Source organism: Gadus macrocephalus, chromosome 19 (genome assembly GCF_031168955.1).
Source record: "Gadus macrocephalus chromosome 19, ASM3116895v1".
Taxonomy (NCBI): Eukaryota; Metazoa; Chordata; class Actinopteri; order Gadiformes; family Gadidae; genus Gadus; species Gadus macrocephalus.
This window is the reverse complement of record NC_082400.1, coordinates 4,116,632-4,136,631: the sequence shown is the minus strand read 5'-3', so window position 1 is coordinate 4,136,631 and position 20,000 is coordinate 4,116,632. Positions and strand designations below refer to the sequence as shown.

The 20,000-nt window shown below is 44.1% G+C and overlaps 1 protein-coding gene across 7 annotated transcripts in view; it reads left to right on the top strand.

Annotated features, from left to right (window-relative positions):
* The first annotated feature begins 10,454 nt into the window (after positions 1–10,454).
* Positions 10,455–20,000, top strand: part of sh3bp2 (SH3-domain binding protein 2) — an 18,217-nt gene continuing 8,671 nt past the window's right edge. Inside the window, exons 1-3 of one of the 7 annotated variants that reach the window (XM_060038960.1) lie at positions 10,455–10,554; positions 17,808–17,947; positions 18,457–18,559. In XM_060038960.1, coding sequence (XP_059894943.1) covers positions 17,812–17,947; positions 18,457–18,559 — 239 coding nt within the window. In that variant the 5' untranslated portion in view covers positions 10,455–10,554; positions 17,808–17,811. Of the gene's footprint in view, positions 10,555–12,813; positions 13,512–15,600; positions 16,448–17,807; positions 17,948–18,456; positions 18,816–20,000 lie in introns of those variants that run through there. The other 6 variants (XM_060038958.1, XM_060038956.1, XM_060038957.1 and 3 more) reach the window with 6 other exon arrangements.

Below are 20,000 nucleotides of genomic sequence, written 5' to 3'. Positions count from 1 at the left end.
CCCATGTTTGTGCAAGTCCTCACTAAAATCAAAATCCCCCTCTGTGGCTGGGCTATGGTGACAGTGCAGTCATGTTACAGTAAGGTACGTATTTACAACCACAACCTCAAGGCAAACGCACACAGTGTGGACACTCAGTGTCACTGTGGCGCTCCCAGCGTCTAGCCAGTATCCTACTTCCTGTGATGTTCCTGTGAAGTCCATTGGACTTCCTCACTGTACAGCTCAAAACTCACAGAACTCTGTATTGCTACTCTGTTATAATACGCAGTACTAGTACTGATATTACTCGGTACTAGATCTCATCCTTCAACTTGCCGTACTCTAAAAGTGTTTTCCACATTTAAAAATCCCCTGACACTTTGTGAGTGCCTAAAAGCATTTGACCAAAGCGAGGATGGAAAACAACAAGATATTATTCACGAGTCGTCTGCTTCCTCTTAGTTCAGGGCTAAGTTTAGCATGTTTCATCAAATGTTCCCTGAAAACAACATTTTACCCTCCGCTGTCCAGCCTCTGCTAATCCAGCCCTAATGAAGGGCTGGATGCAGTAAAAGCAGAGCAGTAGAAGCTTAGAAGCAGAGAGGTGAGACTCTGTCCTCTGATGGTCACCGCTGGTCCCTGATAAACAATGTAGAGATGTCATCATGTGGTAGATATATTATACCACACACACACACACACACACACACACACACACACACACACACACACACACACACACACACACACACACACACACACACATGCACAGACATACACACACACACATACACAGACATACACACACACACACACACACACTCAAACACATACACAGACACACACACATACATGCACACATACATGCACACATATACACACATGCTTGCACGCAGGCACACACACACACACACACATATATACACAAACACAAAAACACAATAATATGCATGCACACATGTGCGCGCACACACACACACACACTTATACACATATACAGCATATAAAAACAAAGACAATAAAACAGAAACACACACACACACACACACACACACAGGGAAAACGATGATGTCACTTTTTGACCATGTCTGAGCTGAACGCAGCACTGGATTAGGAAGCTGTGTGAGAGGCACATGCTACAACCTATGTGTGTGTGTGTGTGTACGTGTGTGTGTGTGTGTGTCTGTGTGTGTGCGGGAGGGGGGATGTTGCTCACTCCAGACATTTAGTGACTCAAAACAATTGGATAAATGTCACAAGATGAATCTGTGTCTCTGTGTGTGAGTGGGTTTACTAAATAATTCTAATATGAGGTGAAATCTGAACAGTCTTGAGCACATTTTAAAGTTTCCTTAGTTTCTAGACAAAGGAAGCCCTTCGTTATCCCTGCATATATTTAGAGAACTAAGTGTAGATATATTGATAGATTTAGCTTGGGCCCCATTGTGTTAAATTATGGCAGATGGAACTCCAATAATTTAATTTCTCCATTTGGAACATTGTTTGCTTGACACTATGTTACAGTATATTTCAGGCATGGGAGACAGCATACAATTAAAAGACAACAAAGCATTCGAACGGGAGCAGTATCTGCTACAGTATTGTAGCTTATGGAACCTGTAACTGGTATATCTAGCCATAGGTGGAAACTCCCACTTGTGATGTCCAATCACACTCACACATGGGGTTCCAAAAGGGGCCCTTTAAGTTCTATGTTTATGTGACACAGACCATGTCACCTGACCGACCGACCCGACCACTGGGCCGTGATGTGTGATGATTTTCTGTCAACAGTGTTGATCAAACTAGCAATTCCTGGAATCGTGCGGTGTGCGGGGCGCAGGATTGTCTAAATTGCGCACTCTCTCTCAGCCATCATTATTTTCTTAAGGTCAAGGTTGCCACATTAGTGTTAGGGGTGGGATTTAAAAGAATGGCGAGAGACATTCAAGAATTGGAAGAAGCCATTAGGCAGACCCAATGGTGCCAAAAGAGACTTACTGGGTACAAAACTAGGTGAGGCAAGAGGAGGAGCTCGCCAGAGATGGGGGCTTCCAGCCCAACCTGAGGGTGCCTGTGCACCACTGTCCTGGGACCCATCCTCGTCTCTCTGTACACCAAGTCAGTGGGTCCTGTCACTCACTCACATGGCCTTTCTTACCACCAACCTATTCTGTCTTTTTCACGGTCTGAAACCCAGGTAGAACAATAAGTGTGTTACAAGATTGAGCTTCACTCCCTTCCAGGGAAGGCATCCTCATTCCACCACCTCTCCATCAACACCACAACTCTGTGGTGCCTGCGACCCGGGCAGCCAGGAACCTTGGGGTGACCCTGGATGACCAGCTGTCCTTCACGCTCAACAAAATCTGGAGGTTACGTCCGTTCCTGACCCATTAGGCCACCTAGGTTTTGGTCCAGTCTTTTGTCCTCTCCGGTGTAAACTACTGCAACTTATTTCTGCCTTGTCTACCTACACGTGCTATTCCTCCTGTGCGTCTAGTCCAGAATGTGGCAGCCCGGCCCTGGTCTTCTACCTATCTAATTCATCCCATGCTACCCCACTCCTTCTGACCCTGCACTGGCTACCTGGGGCTGCTCGAATCTGATTCAAGTCACTGATTCGTTCCTAGCGTACTGCCAATAGCCCAGGCCCATCCTACATCCAAACCATCCACTCTAGCCCATCCACTACAATCCATGAGAGCCAAACGGCTTTCTACTCCCACACTACGTGGGGACTCCAGCACCCGCTCAACACAATGCTGAGGGTTGCCCTCTTGGCCCCACAATGGTCGAACGAGACCCGGACTGACATGAGGACAGCTGAAACCCGATCCATCTTTTACCAGAGCCTGAAAATGAATCTTTTCAGACTGCATCTTACTGAATGTAATTAGAAATGTTAAAATACAAATGTTAAAATACAAATAAAACCTTTATTTTATTGTAGGCAAGGCAACTTTATTTACATAGCACTTTTCATACACAAGGCAGACTCAAGTACTAGGCCTAGTACTTGAAAGCAATTGCTTTTATTCGTGTACTCATGTAAATTAATCTTGCACATTTGGACGGCTGCTAAATCAATTTAATGTAATTGAATCCATAAAGAAACAGAACTCCAAATGTTTTTGTGCATCTGTGTGTTTCAATAAGGTTGCAATGGGATGCGACATTCTACTAGTCTGCAGCTTCACATGAGGGTTAAATAATAGAGATAAAAGACTAAAGAGAGTACTACGTTTTGATGGGAGCCTGTGAGTACGAATAGTATGGCTCTGCTCTGTGTAAATAATGTAAGCTACTAGCAGAAGGACATCCGCTGCTCTGAACATGACTGTGGTGAGTCTTACCACTGTAACTACTCACTAAAAATGAGTAGTTGTGGTTAAGAAGGCCTTGTTCTCCGGTAATCACATGGTTGTAGTGATGTACAGCTAAACATGGTCTCGCTGCTAAGCTAGTCACTGTTTGTGCTGAGCTTAGCAAGTTGACCGCCAAGCTAGTCACTGCCTGTGTAAAGATTTGCCTTACTATGAACCTTTGACTCCCCCTAGCCCTTAGTGTTCAGATAACAGTAGCTCTCAGTGTTCTATTGACCTCTCCCCCTAGCCTGAGTGTTCGATTGACAACAACCGCTAATCCTGAGTGTTTTATTGACAACTACCACTATCCCTGAGTGTCCTATTTGCCACTCCCCCTAACCCTGAGTGTTCTATTGACCACTCCCTCTAACAATAAGACTGCTATTAACCACTCCCCCTTGAACTGAGGGCTCTTTTGACCACGCCCACTAAACCTTAATGTTTAGGCTGCATTATATTTAGATACTAATTTACTGCATGTGTGTTAGTGTTCTGCTTTGTGCTACGTAGTAGACTAGCCCCTCTGGCTTCAAGTGAACCAACACTAATTACACACTGGGCTACCAAAGAATGCCAGAGCTCCTAACTGCAAAGCCCAGCCAAGAAGCCCGATCCTGGGGGAGGAGGTGGCCCAACCCTCCAGGACCTCCAGGAGCTGTGGTTCTTTGGAAGCTTTCCTCTGGAGGTTTTGAACCAAACACTCTGGTTGTTCGTCTAGGGTTCTGAACCAAACGCTCTGGTTATTCGTCTAGGGTTCTGAACCAAACACTGTGGTTGTTCGTCTAGGGTTCTGAACCAAACACTCTGGTTGTTCGTCTAGGGTTCTGAACCAAACGCTCTGGTTATTCGTCTAGGGTTCTGAACCAAACACTGTGGTTGTTCGTCTAGGGTTCTGAACCAAACACTCTGGTTGTTCGTCTAGGGTTCTGAACCAAACGCTCTGGTTATTCGTCTAGGGTTCTGAACCAAACACTCTGGTTGTTCGTCTCGGGTTCTGAATCAAACACTCTGGTTGTTCGTCTAGGGTTCTGAACCAAACACTCTGGTTGTTCGTCTAGGGTTCTGAACCAAACACTGTGGTTGTTCCTCTAGGGTTCTGAACCAAACACTCTGGTTGTTCTCCTTAAGGTTCTGAACCAAACACCCTGGTTGTTCTCCTATACCGAACACTCTCGTTGTTGTCCTGGGTTCTGAACCAAACACTGTGGTTGTCTCCCTGGTGGCTTTAATCCAAAACACACAGAGAGAGAAGAAGAAGAGAGGGGAGGAGGAGGAATGCTATGGAGAGAGCAATATAGAGGTCAGCACACACCTGCTCAGGTTGTGATTGCTTGAACTCTCTTTTTGTAATCAGTGATTATTGTAAAGCATTTGTTCATGTCGGATTATGCAGGTCATATTCCGGCCTCTCTAAATAATGTCATATGTTTTGAGCTGCGCAGACATTCTGGTTGGCCGCAGCATCAGACTGAAATAAGGTCGAACTAAAATACTTTATTAGCAGGAAACCTTTGTCTCCGGCGGCCGTGTTGTTGCGTGCTTGTGATTTATGAGCCCCTATTCTGGTGGTGCTCAAGACTTTCCAACACAGCATTTCCAGTGTTTTATTGCGTGTTATGCTATTGTCTGAGAAGTTTAAGCATAGCGCGCTTGTGTGTGTGTGTGTGTGTGTGTGTGTGTGTGTGTGTGTGTGTGTGTGTGTGTGTGTGTGTGTGTGTGTGTGTGTGTGCGTGAGTTTGGGAGTGTGTGTACCATTTCCACTGGTGTATTTGTAGTACCACATTGCTCCTCTGTGTTTGTGGTTTCCTGACAGGAGGAGCGGCTGAGTTCGGGGTGTCCTGCACTTGTCCACCAAGAGTTCTGTGTTCAATTCACTTGGTAACAGGTTTTCTAAGATACTTTTGAGAGTTTTGGATAGTGTATCCTCTTTGATACTTCAAAGAGATATATTCTTACACTTTTGTTCCCATTGGATTTTCATTGAAGCCATTTTAGCTGGTTAAAATAAACACTGTGGATTATACAGTGAGTGGATTCTACGACTTCATATGGGCTTCAGGTAGTTCTACTTCTTATTTTGTTCTGTGATGTACCATCAGCTCTGCGCATTTCCTTTGGTATATTGTGAACAATACTTATAAAGCAAGTGAACACTCTATTTTATAGGTCATTATCTTATAGTTTTTGGCTGACACTTTATACTGTCCTGATTATGTTTACGGTCCTCCCGTTGCAAGAGAGCCGATAGGATGGTAGCGTCATTTGGAGAGCCTGTAATGACACGGCCCTCCAGTAGATGACCGTGTCGTCCAATAGTTCAAAACAGTGCAATGTGTTCTCGCTACCACTAGAGGGCATACTTCCCTTCAACTCTCAGACAAACCCTGATCGATAGAGGAATGGCTTCATTGTTCAAAACCGTGACAGGCAGAGAGACAGGCTGGCCTGCAGCCACATGGACAGACTGAAAGACAGTGAGCAATGGAGAGATAGAAAGAGATTAAAATCGGAATAGCCATGAACTATTATTGTACTCTGAATCTGAAAGACGGGAAGACAGAGAGGACAATGAGTGACAGAGAAAGAGTAAGAGCGACAGGGAGGCGCAGAGAGCGGTCATTTTGGTGTCATTATGTGGTTAGATGTTTCCTGTCAGGCTTAATAATAGAGCTGTCTGTTCCTCTATGTGCTAGAAAGTCAACTGCAAACATGACTCTCTCTTACTCTCTCTGCCTCTCTCTCTCTGTATCTCAAGGGAATTCAAAGGGGCTTTAATGGCATGGGAACAAGTGTGGAATAAAAACACAATTTACTTAGAAATGTACTTAGAAAAGTTTATTGTGTGTGTGTGTGTGTGTGTGTGTGTGTGTGTGTGTGTGTGTGTGTGTGTGTGTGTGTGTGTGCGTGTGTGCGTATGTGCGTGTGTGTGTGTATGTATATTCAGAAGTAAATATACAGATTTCCCTTAAAATATAGATAGTTATGCATCAATCAATATTTATTCATTGTGCATGTCTATCTACATAAATCAGAAGAGTCCAGACATTGCAGGAAGACACAGAATATTGAAAGTCAACCACAGACAAATCTATATTCTAATTGTATTTAACCAGCGTACACGCATTCCACGTCCTGATCTGTAATGTGGGCTTACACGTGGAGCTGCTGTCTGCCCAGTGATGAACCACACCCAGCAGAATGATGTTTCTTTGTTATTACCTCTGTTCTTGGGGGCTTTGGCATGGAGTGTGCCACTTTATCTCAGGGGATTATAGAATGAAAATGCACCTTTGAATATTGATAATAGGTTGGTTTCGCCTAATTCTGCTCTGCATGTATCATTTTGTGTCTTCCGTTTGTGGCAGTGAATGGATGTGAAGAACTCTGCATACAGAGTAGGAATGGTGAGTAGAGCCCAGAAGCACGACCATGAAGTGAGATAGACTCTGTAGCAGAACACTCTGAACCAGACCTGATGATGTCCTGCGGATACTCCTCTGAGGGCATCAGAAGCCCTTCTTGTCTCCCAGGTGGCTCACAGCTGTTCTCCTATGTATCCTGCTAAGTGGTCTGAACCGATCATTTGAGGAACGTCGATTATATTGATGTCTCCTCGAGAAAATAATCGTATCTAGAAGTAATCCCTAATGAGGGCTGGAAGCTAGTTCTTGTATATGTTGTTTTTCAAAGTCTGAGGTTTTCCTTCCCACACTTTCCATCAGACCCGCAGGCCCCTCGTGTCAATTTGGATCCAAACTACATAGGAGACCATTTAGCTTTTGTTTATTTGGTTGTGACTTAGGGTGCTGAGGTTGAAACATGTTCTGCTCTACGATGAATTGGTGAAAACACAATTTGGGATTTGCCCAGGACATGGTTTTGAGCGTTGAAATGCACTATATCATATGAAATATGTCTGTGGTTGATGATCAAACAGAGGATTATCCCTAGGTGGCTGTTGACTCAGATCCAACGGTAGGTATTGGGAGTTGAAGATCTGAATCATCCTAATTTAAGTTCTCATTTAATTTAGGAGGCTGTCACCGGCCCAGGCCGTCTTGATTTCCAGTGATTATATTTGTTTTGGAGTTATTTTTGTGTAATTGGGGAATCTAGCAGGTTCTGACATTCTTTGGTCGATTCTTTGTAGTTTATCTTGTATGTGTTTTTCATGTTTATTCTTCTATGGACTTAAGAGATTTAGGTACTGGTTTACACACACGTCTCCATTTTATTTTGCTCGTTTAGAGCTTTCCAGTTTCGGTGGATTCCTTAATGGCAGGCAGCTGATTTCTAGCATGTTGCTCCCCTTTTCTGTTTGTTTTGTTTCACCGTAAAGAAGACGTGGGTTCTGGTTGTCTTGGTCACTATGTTAACACTTTTAACACAGACAGTTCATGGCGGGAATGTGTGCGTTGGTGGGCTATGTATAAAATGTACAAACACAAGGTCGTAACCAAGACGCACTGACTTCTGTTTAAAAAGTGTGAAAGGGCCTGCCAGGACAGGGGTGCGACCTCTTGATGCAGTGTTATGTGTGCGACCCACCAGCGGGGGTCTGAAGAAGAAACCACTTGATTTGTCTAAGGTCCGCGCACAGTTCTGTATTGAACTGCTCCCATCTTCTCTCAAAATTGTCCTCATAAACATTTCTGATCGCACACACAGTGCTCAAACAAATCCGCCGTGACGTTACACAGCAACAAGTTGTGTACGATGCAGCTTTTCTGGCGTTTGGGGGTTTGAATGGGCACGGCTAGCGAAATCACCTCTTAGCTAAGTTTTCCCGCTATTATTGTTTAGAAAGCATTGTCGCTGCCCGACACGTGTGTTATACATCACTATAATATAATTAACAATTATTCACCTCAGGCTCCGTGAATAGTGGGGAATAGCCCGACTATTGACTTCGCTTTCGGCATGATTATTGTTTTACGTCGTTTTACATCTTAGGAGGTTCACGTGTAGCATATACTAAACATAATGAGAGGCCAATGCAATATTGTGGGATCTCTGGATAAAGGAGGATAAAAGAGGTTTTTGCATTTTTACATTCAATGTCAACCAATTGTCATTATTTGTAGATATTTAGGATTTTCTATTTGAGCCCTTTAGGTTTCATAAGGAGGCTAAAAGGTCTAATAAAAGATAGCCTCTTTCTTCCTATTGTTGACAAACAAAGTGACTGAAGAGCTGAAGGGCTTGTCAGCCTTGTTGTTTGTTGCCTTGTCATAGTTGAGTCAAGGGGGGGCAGATTGGGCAACAGCAGGTAGGCGATAAAAATCTGAATTATAAACCAAACTGAACTTCAAACGTACATTCAAACAGCAGTGGGTGACAGGAAGTTCTCCTGCGTAGGTGTCCGCTGAACAGGATGTGAACAACATGGATTTGTCAATAGCTCTGTAGTTAATGAACCTAAATAAAAATAGCTTTGAGCTGAAAGTATTTCCCCCACCCACTGAAAAGAGCTTCTGGTGAAAAGTCTAGATATAGCCTCACAGTTCAGTCACCGGAATTGAAAATCAAGCCTTTTCTCATCACCACTGAGATATGACTACCAAACAGAAACAACACAATTGAACATAATTCACGTAATACAACACAACACACACACCCTAGCACAACCTAACATGAACTGAACAACACAGCGCAATCCAACATACCATAAAATAACATACTGCAACGTTACATAACAATAAACAATGTAATGCACCATAGTGTAATGTAACACAACACAACATAACACAACATGACACGACGTAAAATGACCGAACGCACTCAGCTTTGGGGGTCATTGTGCTGTACTTGGCCTCATCTGCTGCCTCATTAAGTTCATAGTTTGGGAGCAGCAGGGGATAAACAGCATTGACCTAACCCCATGAGCATGAGTTCAAAATATTACAATAAAGTCCCAAACCCTAGTGCTTATCCTAACCCTAATGTAGCTCTAACCCATCCCTTAATCTAACCCTAATTCACCACCATAACCCTTAGCCTCTAACCCTTATCCTTACCCTAAAGTAACTTTAACCTATCCCTACTCTAACCCTTAACCCAACCCATAACCCAACGCTAACCTTTGAGGATGCCTGTGGCTGACGGATTAGAGAGACACCCTAACACCTGTCTCAGGGCCAGCGGTCGAAAGGGACACGGGTGAGGAGAGGGAACCAGAGCAGGACTGGCAACGGGATCATGATTCGAGCCTCAGCCACTCCCCAGGGAGGAACAGTGAGCTTAAGTGAAAGGTAGGGCATTCTGAACCTATCCCTCCGTCTGCATTCAGACTGAAGGCGTGGCGCGGTCGTGGTCCCAGGCTGCACGCCAGCACCCCGGCGCTGTGCAGTGACCCTCAGGAGCTGCTGAACGGGGCTCTAGGGAGACGGTGTTTAACTCCACGATGTGTTTACATCTCACCTATACTTGTTCAACGGGGTGGTAGCGGCACTGAATACACTGCTACAATGAATACTGTATACAGTGGTAACATTCATACGGCCTGTCTGTTTGTGCTTCACCGTGTCATTTTATTTGAGTCTGTCTGTGGTCTCGATGGGTGGGTCTGTCTGCTTGCCTGTCTGACTGTGGTTTAGATGTGGCTCACTGTCGATCTGTAGGTTTGTCGGTCTGTGTCTGTCTGTCTATCCCTCTTTTTGTCTGTCTGCATGTCAGCTGTCTATGTCTTTTGAGTTTCCATTTGCAGTGATACTGAGTTCTACCGCCCCATTTGATGTAAAGATATTAACCGTCTTGCAGCCTTGCAGGCGTGTCCACTTATTGGATTGCAAATTAACTTGCCTCTCCCGCTATGGACGACTTCAGCCATGCCCAAGGGTCACTCCCCGTCACCTGTGTTTGCCTGTGTTGTCTCTGCCCACTATGTGAAGGTTTCCCTTTAGGGATCATGTTCACCCATTGTCTCATTGAATGTACGCTTGTCGCTTGGTCAATCACCGTCTGCGTCTTCCAATGATCCTGCTCTAAAATCAGAGTTCTTCTTCATCACTGCCTGTCTGCCTGTCTGTGGTGTCGATGTGTCCGTCTCACTGTCCGTGGTGGGCTGGTCCTGAAGCGTCACGTCATGGTGAGTTGCCAGTGCCGAGCGAGTGTGTACACAGTGAGAGAACCGGCAGGAAGTGCAGAGAGCAGGAGGAGTGTCGCAGCAGGACGCCCGCACGGCTCCGAGGTCGGCACTGTAGCGGTAAGATCCACCGTTTCATTAGCACATGCTTCCAGATGCTTCTCGTGACGACAGGCGTGTTCAGCAGAGCCATGGGCTGGGTCCACTCTGGGGACAGTGCCAACGGCTCCTCTAAATATGCTTTGTTTTTCCGTTTTGGAGCGGGACTGCTCACGGGACTCTCGTTTCTGTCCGTTCAGAGTGGTTCATGACATTGTTGAGTCTGGGGGAGTTCTTGAAAGAGGATTATTTAATTAGACTGTTAAACGCTTGGGTTCTAGGGGAGGGCGTGTCTCGCGCTGTGCAAGGTTGAACTGCTATTAGTGGTTCTGGAGAAGGGAAGAGTTGTACTGCTTAACTTTAGTTTGCACAGTTAACCATTTCATTGTCTCTGTGTTAGTGGTTGTTTGTAACACTGGATTGAACCGTAAACCACCTCATTCTCTCTGTGTTAGGGGTTGTTTGTAACACTGGATTGAACCGTAAACCACCTCATTCTCTCTGTGTTAGGGGTTGTTTGTAACACTAGATGGTACTGTAAACCAGGTCATTCTCTCTGTGAAAGTGGTTGTTTGTAACACTGGATTGAACCGTAAACCACCTCATTCTCTCTGTGTTAGGGGTTGTTTGTAACACTGGATTGAACCGTAAACCACCTCATTCTCTCTGTGTTAGAGGTTGTTTGCAATACTAGATTGAATCGCAAACCACCTCCTTCTCTCTGTGTTAGTTTTTTTTTGTAACGCTAGATTGTACTAAACCCCCTCACTCTCTATGTGTTAGGGGTTGTTTCTAACACTAGATGGTACTGTAAACCAGGTCATTCTCTCTGTGTTCAGGGTTTGTTTCTAACACTAGATTGTAGGGTTAAAAACCAGGGTTGTTTTCAAACTGTGTAAACCCAGAAACCTAACTACACTACAAAAACAAACAAAACAAAACATACATTAAGTCATTTTGCAGACATTTGTATTCAAAGCAAATTACAATTCTAGCTTCAAATAATCAAAGAATACAACTGCAAATATGTAAAGGCCGTAAGCAAAGTGCGATTTGTTGGGGGGATGGGAGGGATCTGTTTTCTTTTATTGTTTTTTTTGGAAAATTAAATGTTTCATGTCAAGATGAATGTTCAACTGTTTGAAATGTAGGCTAATCGGGCCCACCATTAACTTGAAAAATTATTAGGCGTGTTGTGTTTTTTCATGATTGAAAAATAGATGAAACAACATCCTCCCCCTTTTTGACAAATCGCACCCTGGCTGTAAGCCCTATAATAAAAAGTCGAGTGCCTCTTTTCCACCGACAGTACCAGCTCTACTCGTCACTACTTAGCACGGCACGACTTGGGTTTGGTTCCAGGCACACTTTCCATCTACGAAGTACCTCTTCAACGTGGTTGGGTCTTCAAAGCAGGCATGCGCGAAACCGTGACGGATACGCGACCACGCGGCACATACACAGACAGGGTTACGCATAGGAGCCATGTTCAAGAATCAATCTAACGTAAATATATCTTTATAAAATGTATTGCGGTCAACTGCGTAGCAGGAATGCATGACAGCATAGTGAGATACACACCAGCAACACAACATGCACTGAAGTCTGAGATGTTCTCTGGGGAGTTGGGTCTTACTGAAGAATGGGACAGATCTGCTTAGTAGGTAGGAATTGAGGGGCCATGTAGCTAGGTAGAGAGGGAGATAGGTATTCCGATACATTCAGATAGATCCTGTGTGTGGTAGTGAGGTAGAAAGGTAGCTAGGTAGCTTGTTCCACCAACCAGGAACCACCCGTGAGAAGAGTATGGAGAATGATCTGCAACGTATTGGACCTCAGAGGTTGACCATTGGTTGAAATTAAGTGACATGCCATAGGATTGGTCACTGCTGTATATATATATTATATATATATATATATATATGGAAACAAACACCACCAGCTGGTGCCTCGTTTCAGAGGCTTGTTCATGATTGATTTCATTACGATTTAGTGTGTGTAAATATATACCATTGAATTGAATTAAGCCCTTCAGGTCTGCTTATCTGTGTGTGTGTGTGTGTGTGTGTGTGTGTGTGTGTGTGTGTGTGGGTGTGGGTGTGTGTTTGTGTGTCTGGGTGCGTGCATGCGTGTGTGTGTGCGTGTGTGCGCCTGCGTGTGTGTCTGCATGTGCGTGAGTGTATGTGTGCGTGTGTGTGTGTGTGTGTGTATGGTTGTGTGTGTGTGTGTGTGTGTTTGTGTGTCTGGGTGCGTGCATGCGTGTGTGTGTGCGCCTGTGTGTGTGTCTGCATGTGCGTGTGTGTGTGTGTGTGTGTGCGTGTAAATTGTGCATGAGTGCGTAGGTGACTGCACTCTCTCCATTGTTACACACCGGGGGTTGGAAAGTACCCCCAGCTTCCTGTCAGAATGTGTTTCTGAGGAAGTAGGAAGTCACAGAGCCAATAAGAAGATGTGGCTGGCTGCAGGCTCTGCCCCTACAGGAAACCACTCATGGTTTCACATCGATTCAGTCTGTCTGCTCTAGATAACTTCAGAGCTTCCACCCTGGTCTCCTCTTTAGCCAAATCCCTTCAACACAGCTGTGGATTACTACTGTCAACGGTTCCTTAAACCCCCTTCATTCCGTTCTATTCACCTTCCGACTTCAGTCTCCCTCATCCAGTCTCTCCACGAGCTCCTGGCTCTCCTTCAGTCTGTACGGTCTCTCCTTCAGTCTGTTCTGTCTCTCCTTCAGTCTCTTCGGTCTCTCCTTCAGTCTGTACTGTCTTTCCTTCTGTCCTTCTGTCCTTCCATCCATCCTTCTATCCATCTGTCTCCCATCTGTGGTCTGGTCCAGTCGGTCGGTGGGGTGGTCAGCATGGTGAATGGTGCGAGGCTCGCTCCCTCGTGTCCGCCATGTCTACTGTGTCTGTGAGGAAGAAGTCCCTGGTCAGCCGGTCACACAGTAGAATGTGTGTTCAGAAGCAGATAGACCTCACGTAAGTCCTGCTTACCTTCTTCTTTACTCCAACTCCTCTGTGTAAATATCACAACTGCTCAAACTCAGGAGGTGAGTCCAGCACTCTGTATTTACATACGAGCCACGGGGACAGGCTCTACGGAGGGGTTAGGGGGGGGAATAGGTTAAGGGGATGGTAGCTTCAGGGAGAATTGAAGGAGGTTTGGTGTTAGTCCACATAGACTTAAGGTGTGTTTACGAAGGTATAGGGTAATTCTATGCAGATTTAGGGTGGATTTAAGAAGGTTTAGGATATTTCAATTAGATTAAGGGTTGCTTGAGGAAGGTTTATGATAAGTTAAAGTGGATTTAGGGTGGATTTAAGAAGATTTAGGGTAAGTCAAGAAGCTATGGGACAAATTGAAGAATGTTGTGGTTAAGTCAATTAGATTAAGGGTTCATTTAAAAAGGTTGAGAGTAAGTCTAAGTAGATTTAGGCTGAATTTCAGAAGGTTTAAGGTAAATCAAGTAGATTTAGATTGAATACAATGGATTATACGCCTGGATAATACAATAACTTCAAGTGGAAATGTACAATCACAGCTTAAATAGCCGGTCATACTTCTCTTCTGCTGTGTCTGTGTGTGTGTGTGTGTGTGTGTGTGTGTGTGTGTGTGTGTGTGTGTGTGTGTGTGTGTGTGTGTGTGTGTGTGTGTGTGTGTGTGTGTGTGTGTGTGTGTGTGTGTGTGTGTGTGTGTGTGTGTGTGTGTGTGTGTGTGAGTGAAAGACAGCGAGAACAAGAGACCTATTTGTGTCTTTCAACACTAAGAGATATTATTTTTGAGAGGTCAAGCCCATATATGGCCAAAGATGGTATAGAAACGTGTGTTAGTGTGTGTGTGAGTGTGGGGGGGGTGGGATGTTTTTGTGTGGGTGTGTGTGAGGAAGCGTCTTGACTCGAAAAGCCGCTCCTAGCCAAAGCTTCCCTTTCTGGCAAACAGAAAGTTGTCGTCTTTAGCTTAGCATTGTTTATTTTAGCTAAGTGAAAGACTCTTACACATCCCACAATGTTTGCGTGGGCGCGCACACACACACACACACACACAAACACACGCACACACACACACACACATACATATACACACATTCACTCAAATTGACTTACACAGACACACGCACAATAGCATACAAACAAACACACACACGCAGCATCACCCTACTGACTGCTGCATACACACACTTTCCATTTCCCTTATTTTCACCTCCCCCCTCAATGTTCTCCTTTTCTCCTTCTCACCCCTCCTAGTCCTGCCTTCCCTTATCTCCTATCGCCTCTGTAAACATTAGGAACTAAAATAATGTCACCGAAATAATGAAACTGAAACTACCATTGATTGATTAATTGATTGATTGTCTTTATTTCAAACATGTAAGTTCTATCAAATAATTTATATAAATATGAATAATAACTAATGATATATTATCTTATTTATATATCATGAATAGCCATATATGGATAGTATAAATGTCGATATATAAATAAATATTATACATAAAAATACAAATACCATGTATGTCACAAAATTACAGTCTATATGTCAATGTTACAGAGGCTCCTTTACATTTCTGTACTTTTTGAGGATGATGTCTTTATATTAGAGCTGTCAAGCGATTAAAATATTTAATCGTGATTAATCGCATTAATGTCATAGTTAACTCACATTAATCGCGATTAATCGCAAATTCGTTTTCTATGCTAGATATCCCTTGATTTCTTTGTCCCATTAATTCTTCTGGTTTTAATTCTCTTATCAACATGGTGAAGTGCATCGGCTTGCCTTGTGCAAATGATTTTTTATTGATAACAACATTGGCATATACTGATCAAAACAGGAAGATACAAAAAAAGAGCCTATAGTGCAATTAAAATCTAAGCAGTCTTTTAGACTGCTTTGAACAAATGTCATTTGAACATAGCAGTCAGGCTACTGCTTCTTTGTTTTGAGCCAAAGAATTTTTTTTTTAATTATTATTTTTTTTTTTTAATAAAAGATGTGCGTTAATCGCGCGATAAAAAATTTGACGCCGTTAAAATTGGTTTGCGTTAACGCCGTTAATAACGCGTTTAACTGACAGCTCTACTTTATATATTTTTATTAAACTGTTTTATGTTTTGGCTTTTTCTGTACTTCCACACTTAACTTATTCCACAATTTAAATCTGTTGATGCTGATACAAGCTCATTTTGGTTGTGAAAAAGTCAGTCAGTCAGCCACTCTCTCTCTCCATGTCAAGCCACATTAACTTATTTGTTAACTCTCTCTCTCTCTCTCTCCCTCTCCCTCTCCCTCCCTCTCTCTCTCTCTCTCTCTCTCTCTCTCTCTCTCTCTCTCTCTCTCTCTCTCTCTCTCTCTCTCTCTCTCTCTCTCTCTCTCTCTCTCTCTCTCTCTCTCTCTCTCTCTCTCTCTCTCTCTCTCTCTCTCTCTCATTATCTTCTTTGGGTGTTCAGGAAGCTGAACATTTCCTTGGGCGCTTGAAATTATGGGTTTCCTGCATCTGTGTATGTGTCTGCGTGGTTGTGTGTGTGTGTTGGTGCGCGTTGGTGTGCACGTGTGTGAATGCTGGCAAGTGTGAGAGAGACACTCAATACTAAGTCAACAGAACCAAACGAAAGAGAACCAAAGAAACGAAGGAAGGTTTTCTGTTTCCTTCCTCCAGCAGGGCGATAGAGAGATAGGGGGGAGAGAGTAATTGCAACATTCCTGATCAAGTGTAGAACCAGTCTCCAGTCGGTACCATCAGTCAGGAGGCTGTGTTCTCAGAGTGAACGGCTAGAGTCCATTCTGTTAGACTAGTCCTGAAGGACAAGACCAGAGAGCAGAGACTAGAGTTTTTGGGACTTGACCCCACACATGGACATTGGGTCTCTATTCTACAGCGTGCGTTTGAAACCCTAAGGAGGAGACTGAGCAAGAGGTAGGCAGCACAGAGCTCCTCTAATGTGTAGCCCACATCCTCACTGCATTATTACTGTAGCCCACATCCTCACTGCATTATTACTGTAGTAACATTATTACTGTAGCCCACATCCTCACTGCATTATTACTGTAGTTACATTATTACTGTAGCCCACATCCTCACTGCATTATTACTTTAGTTACATTATTACTGTAGCCCACATCCTCACTGCATTATTACTGCAGGCACATTATAACTGTAAACCACATCTTCACTACCTTATTACTGTACGGTATTTCCTTTGTAAGGTTAAGGAAACACAATGAATCTTATATACTAATTAAAATATACTTAAGAATACTATATAAAATTTCGGCCAAGACGTTCCGCAAGCTACCATAGAATTCTACCCACTGGTCATTTAATTCTTATAGTGTGTAATGTGTTGATGGGTGTGTAATGGGTATGGTGTCATGATTATAGTAGTATAATATGTAGTAAGTATAGTACCATAGTATTTAATGAGAATAGATGGGCATAGTAAAGTGTGCAATGATTTTGATTTGGACAAACAAAGATCATTTCATCATACAAACATCTTATAAACTCTATTTTGTCTGTGCCACGTTGAGTTATTTGTTGCGGACTCTCATATATATATGCCAGAGTATTGAGAATTTATGCGATAAAGGTTACAATTTTACTTTTGTTTGCCTTGCTGTGAACTCGTGACCCTGCCCACTACTGTAATTATGTGTGTTTACGGTAGAGCTCAGCCTCCAGCACTTTAATTACTTTTCTCCTTTTCCTCCCTGCCTTGGAAGACGTTATCTCCTCTCTTAACCATAATCTGATGCTAAATCTCTCTGAACCATAACACACCATGATGACCTAACAATCCCTATCCGTCTCGCCTCTCCTCCTGATATCTCCTCCCCTCCCTCTCTCCTCTCCTTGTCTTGTGTTCTTTCTTCTCCTCTCCCCCCTCTCATTGCTCTCCCTCCTGCTCTTCTCTCCTCCCATATCCTGTCACCTCCTCCTCTCCCCATCTCCTCTCTAATCCCATTTTCTACTCTCTTGTTGTCCCTGTCCTCCTCTCATTTACATGCTTTTCCTTTTTTTAAATGTCTTCCTCCCACCTCCTTCACTCCACTCCCCTGCTCCTCCACCTTCTCTTTCCCTCCCCCACATTCTCCCCTCCCAGCTCCTCTACCTCCTTCGCCTCCACCTCTTCTTTTCTCCACTTCCTCCTCCACATTCTCCCCTCTCCACCCTCCTCCTCTACCTCCTCCTCCTCCCCCTCCCCTCTCCACTCCCTCATGCCTCCTCCTCCTCCTCCTCCTCCTCCTCCTCCTCCTCCTCCTCCTCTCCCCTACAGATCCATGGCCTCTCTGGAGATGTGTTGGCCGGCCCCCATGCGGGCCATCGGGGCCCAGAACCTCCTCACCATGCCAGGGGGCGTGTCCACCTGTGGCTACCTGCACAAGAAAGGAGGCAGCCAGTTCAGCCTCATGAAATGTGAGTCACAGGCCCCGCCCACCTCTTGGTTTACATGCTTTTCTTTGGATAAGGATTAGATCAATTAAGTACAGAACAGTAATATGGGTATAATGATAAGTAAGTAAATGTACTTTATTGATCTCAGGCACAGCAGAAATTAGGGATATTTCTTTCATCCAGATTGAGCCAGACAGACTCAGATTCCAATTCATTCGGATAGATCCTGTTAGACATCTACTACAACCTCCCATTTCCCTGTGGAGATTATCCATTTCTATCAAATTAGGTTCCTCATGTTTGTAAAGGGTAAATGAGTGAAAGACAATGTGATATTACTTTCATAGCTGCACAACTGATCCTCCCCTCTCTCCTCTACCCCTCTACTTCCCGCGTGCTCTCCTCCTCATCACTACCTCCTCCTCTCCTCCCCTCCTATCCTCTCCTCCTCCTTTCCTCTCCTCCTCCCCTCCTTCTCCTCTTCCACCTCCTTCATCTCCTCTTCTCTCCCCCTCTCCTGCTCTCCTCAGGGCCTCTACGGTACATCATCCTCCACAAGGGCTGCGTCTACTACTTCAAGAGCAGCACCTCTGCTGCTCCCCAGGGGGCCTTCTCCCTCAACGGCTACAACAGGTTAGCCTCTCTCCGTTAGCCTCTCTCCCTCAACGGCTACAACAGGTTAGCCTCTCTCCGTTAGCCTCTCTCCCTCAACGGCTACAACAGGTTAGCCTCTCTCCGTTAGCCTCTCTCCCTCAACGGCTACAACAGGTTAGCCTCTCTCCGTTAGCCTCTCTCCCTCAACGGCTACAACAGGTTAGCCTCTCTCCCTCAACGGCTACAACAGGTTAGCCTCTCTCCGTTAGCCTCTCTCCCTCAACGGCTACAACAGGTTAGCATCTCTCCCTGTTAGAATCTATCCCTCAACGTCACAACAGGTAAGCATCTCTTCCACAACAGCCATAACAGGTAAAAACATGGCTCTCAAGTTTCACGCATTCGGCGTGAGACACACGCAATTCATCCCATGCACAAGCTCACACGCCACACTTCGTATCTCTCAAGCAGAGAAATAACCAGGATAGCGCCCACCAACTTGCGCCTCTATTTAACAGTGGAACAGGCAAGAATCAAATGGGTTCCCCGTACGTAGGGTGACCAGAAGCCCTCTTTTGCCTAGACATGCCCACTTTTTGAGACACTTTAAAAAAAAAATTGTCCGGGCGGAATTTCAAAATCGTCCGGGATTCTATTAAAGCGGCTCAGTTCTGTTCGCTTTGCATTGGTGGAAGTGAGTAGGGTGAGTGGTTAAGTAGAGCCTTCAGATTGGACGGTTTGACTTTAGAGTTACCGTCATGTTAGCATCGAGCCCTCATCAGCTACAATAAGTTAGCATCTCCCTCAATGGCTACATCAGATTAGCACCTATTTTATTTGTAAACAATGGGTAATGCTTCACAGTCACACGCTTAGGCCTATTGCCTCATTAGGCCTATTGACGCACAGGAAGTGATACCATTACCACACAAGGTCGAGATGAACCGAGTTACACATGGAAGAAACCGTGGGTGTATGATAAGAGGAAGAAACTAACTAAATTGGGACTTCCTTGCTCTGAGGAAATTGCGTTTTTTACTTCCAGTTGCATTTTTACTTTCAGTTCTTCCAAGTGCTCAGCATCGAGTTGTCATGTTCTCGTAAACTGTTTCTTTTCTTCAGTCATTTTGGAGTTTTTCTATCAATCACAGTTGTTCCTTTATGTTATCTAGTTGATATAATCTGGTATAAACGATCGTTTATCATATATTCGGGTTGATGTAACCTACCCTTAATTATATAATTTGGATGATACAATCTGTCCTGGGTTATAGAGTTTTATTGATAAGAACAAAATCATATAATCTGTCAGGTATAATCGGAGATAATGTGATTGATACACAGACACATGATCAGATCGACCTAATCTTTTATAATCATCATTTAATATTATATAACCTGATGCATTCCAGGTTGATTTCACCTACATTATAATCCTATGTTATAGCTGAAGTTACATTCTAATCCTATGTTATACCTG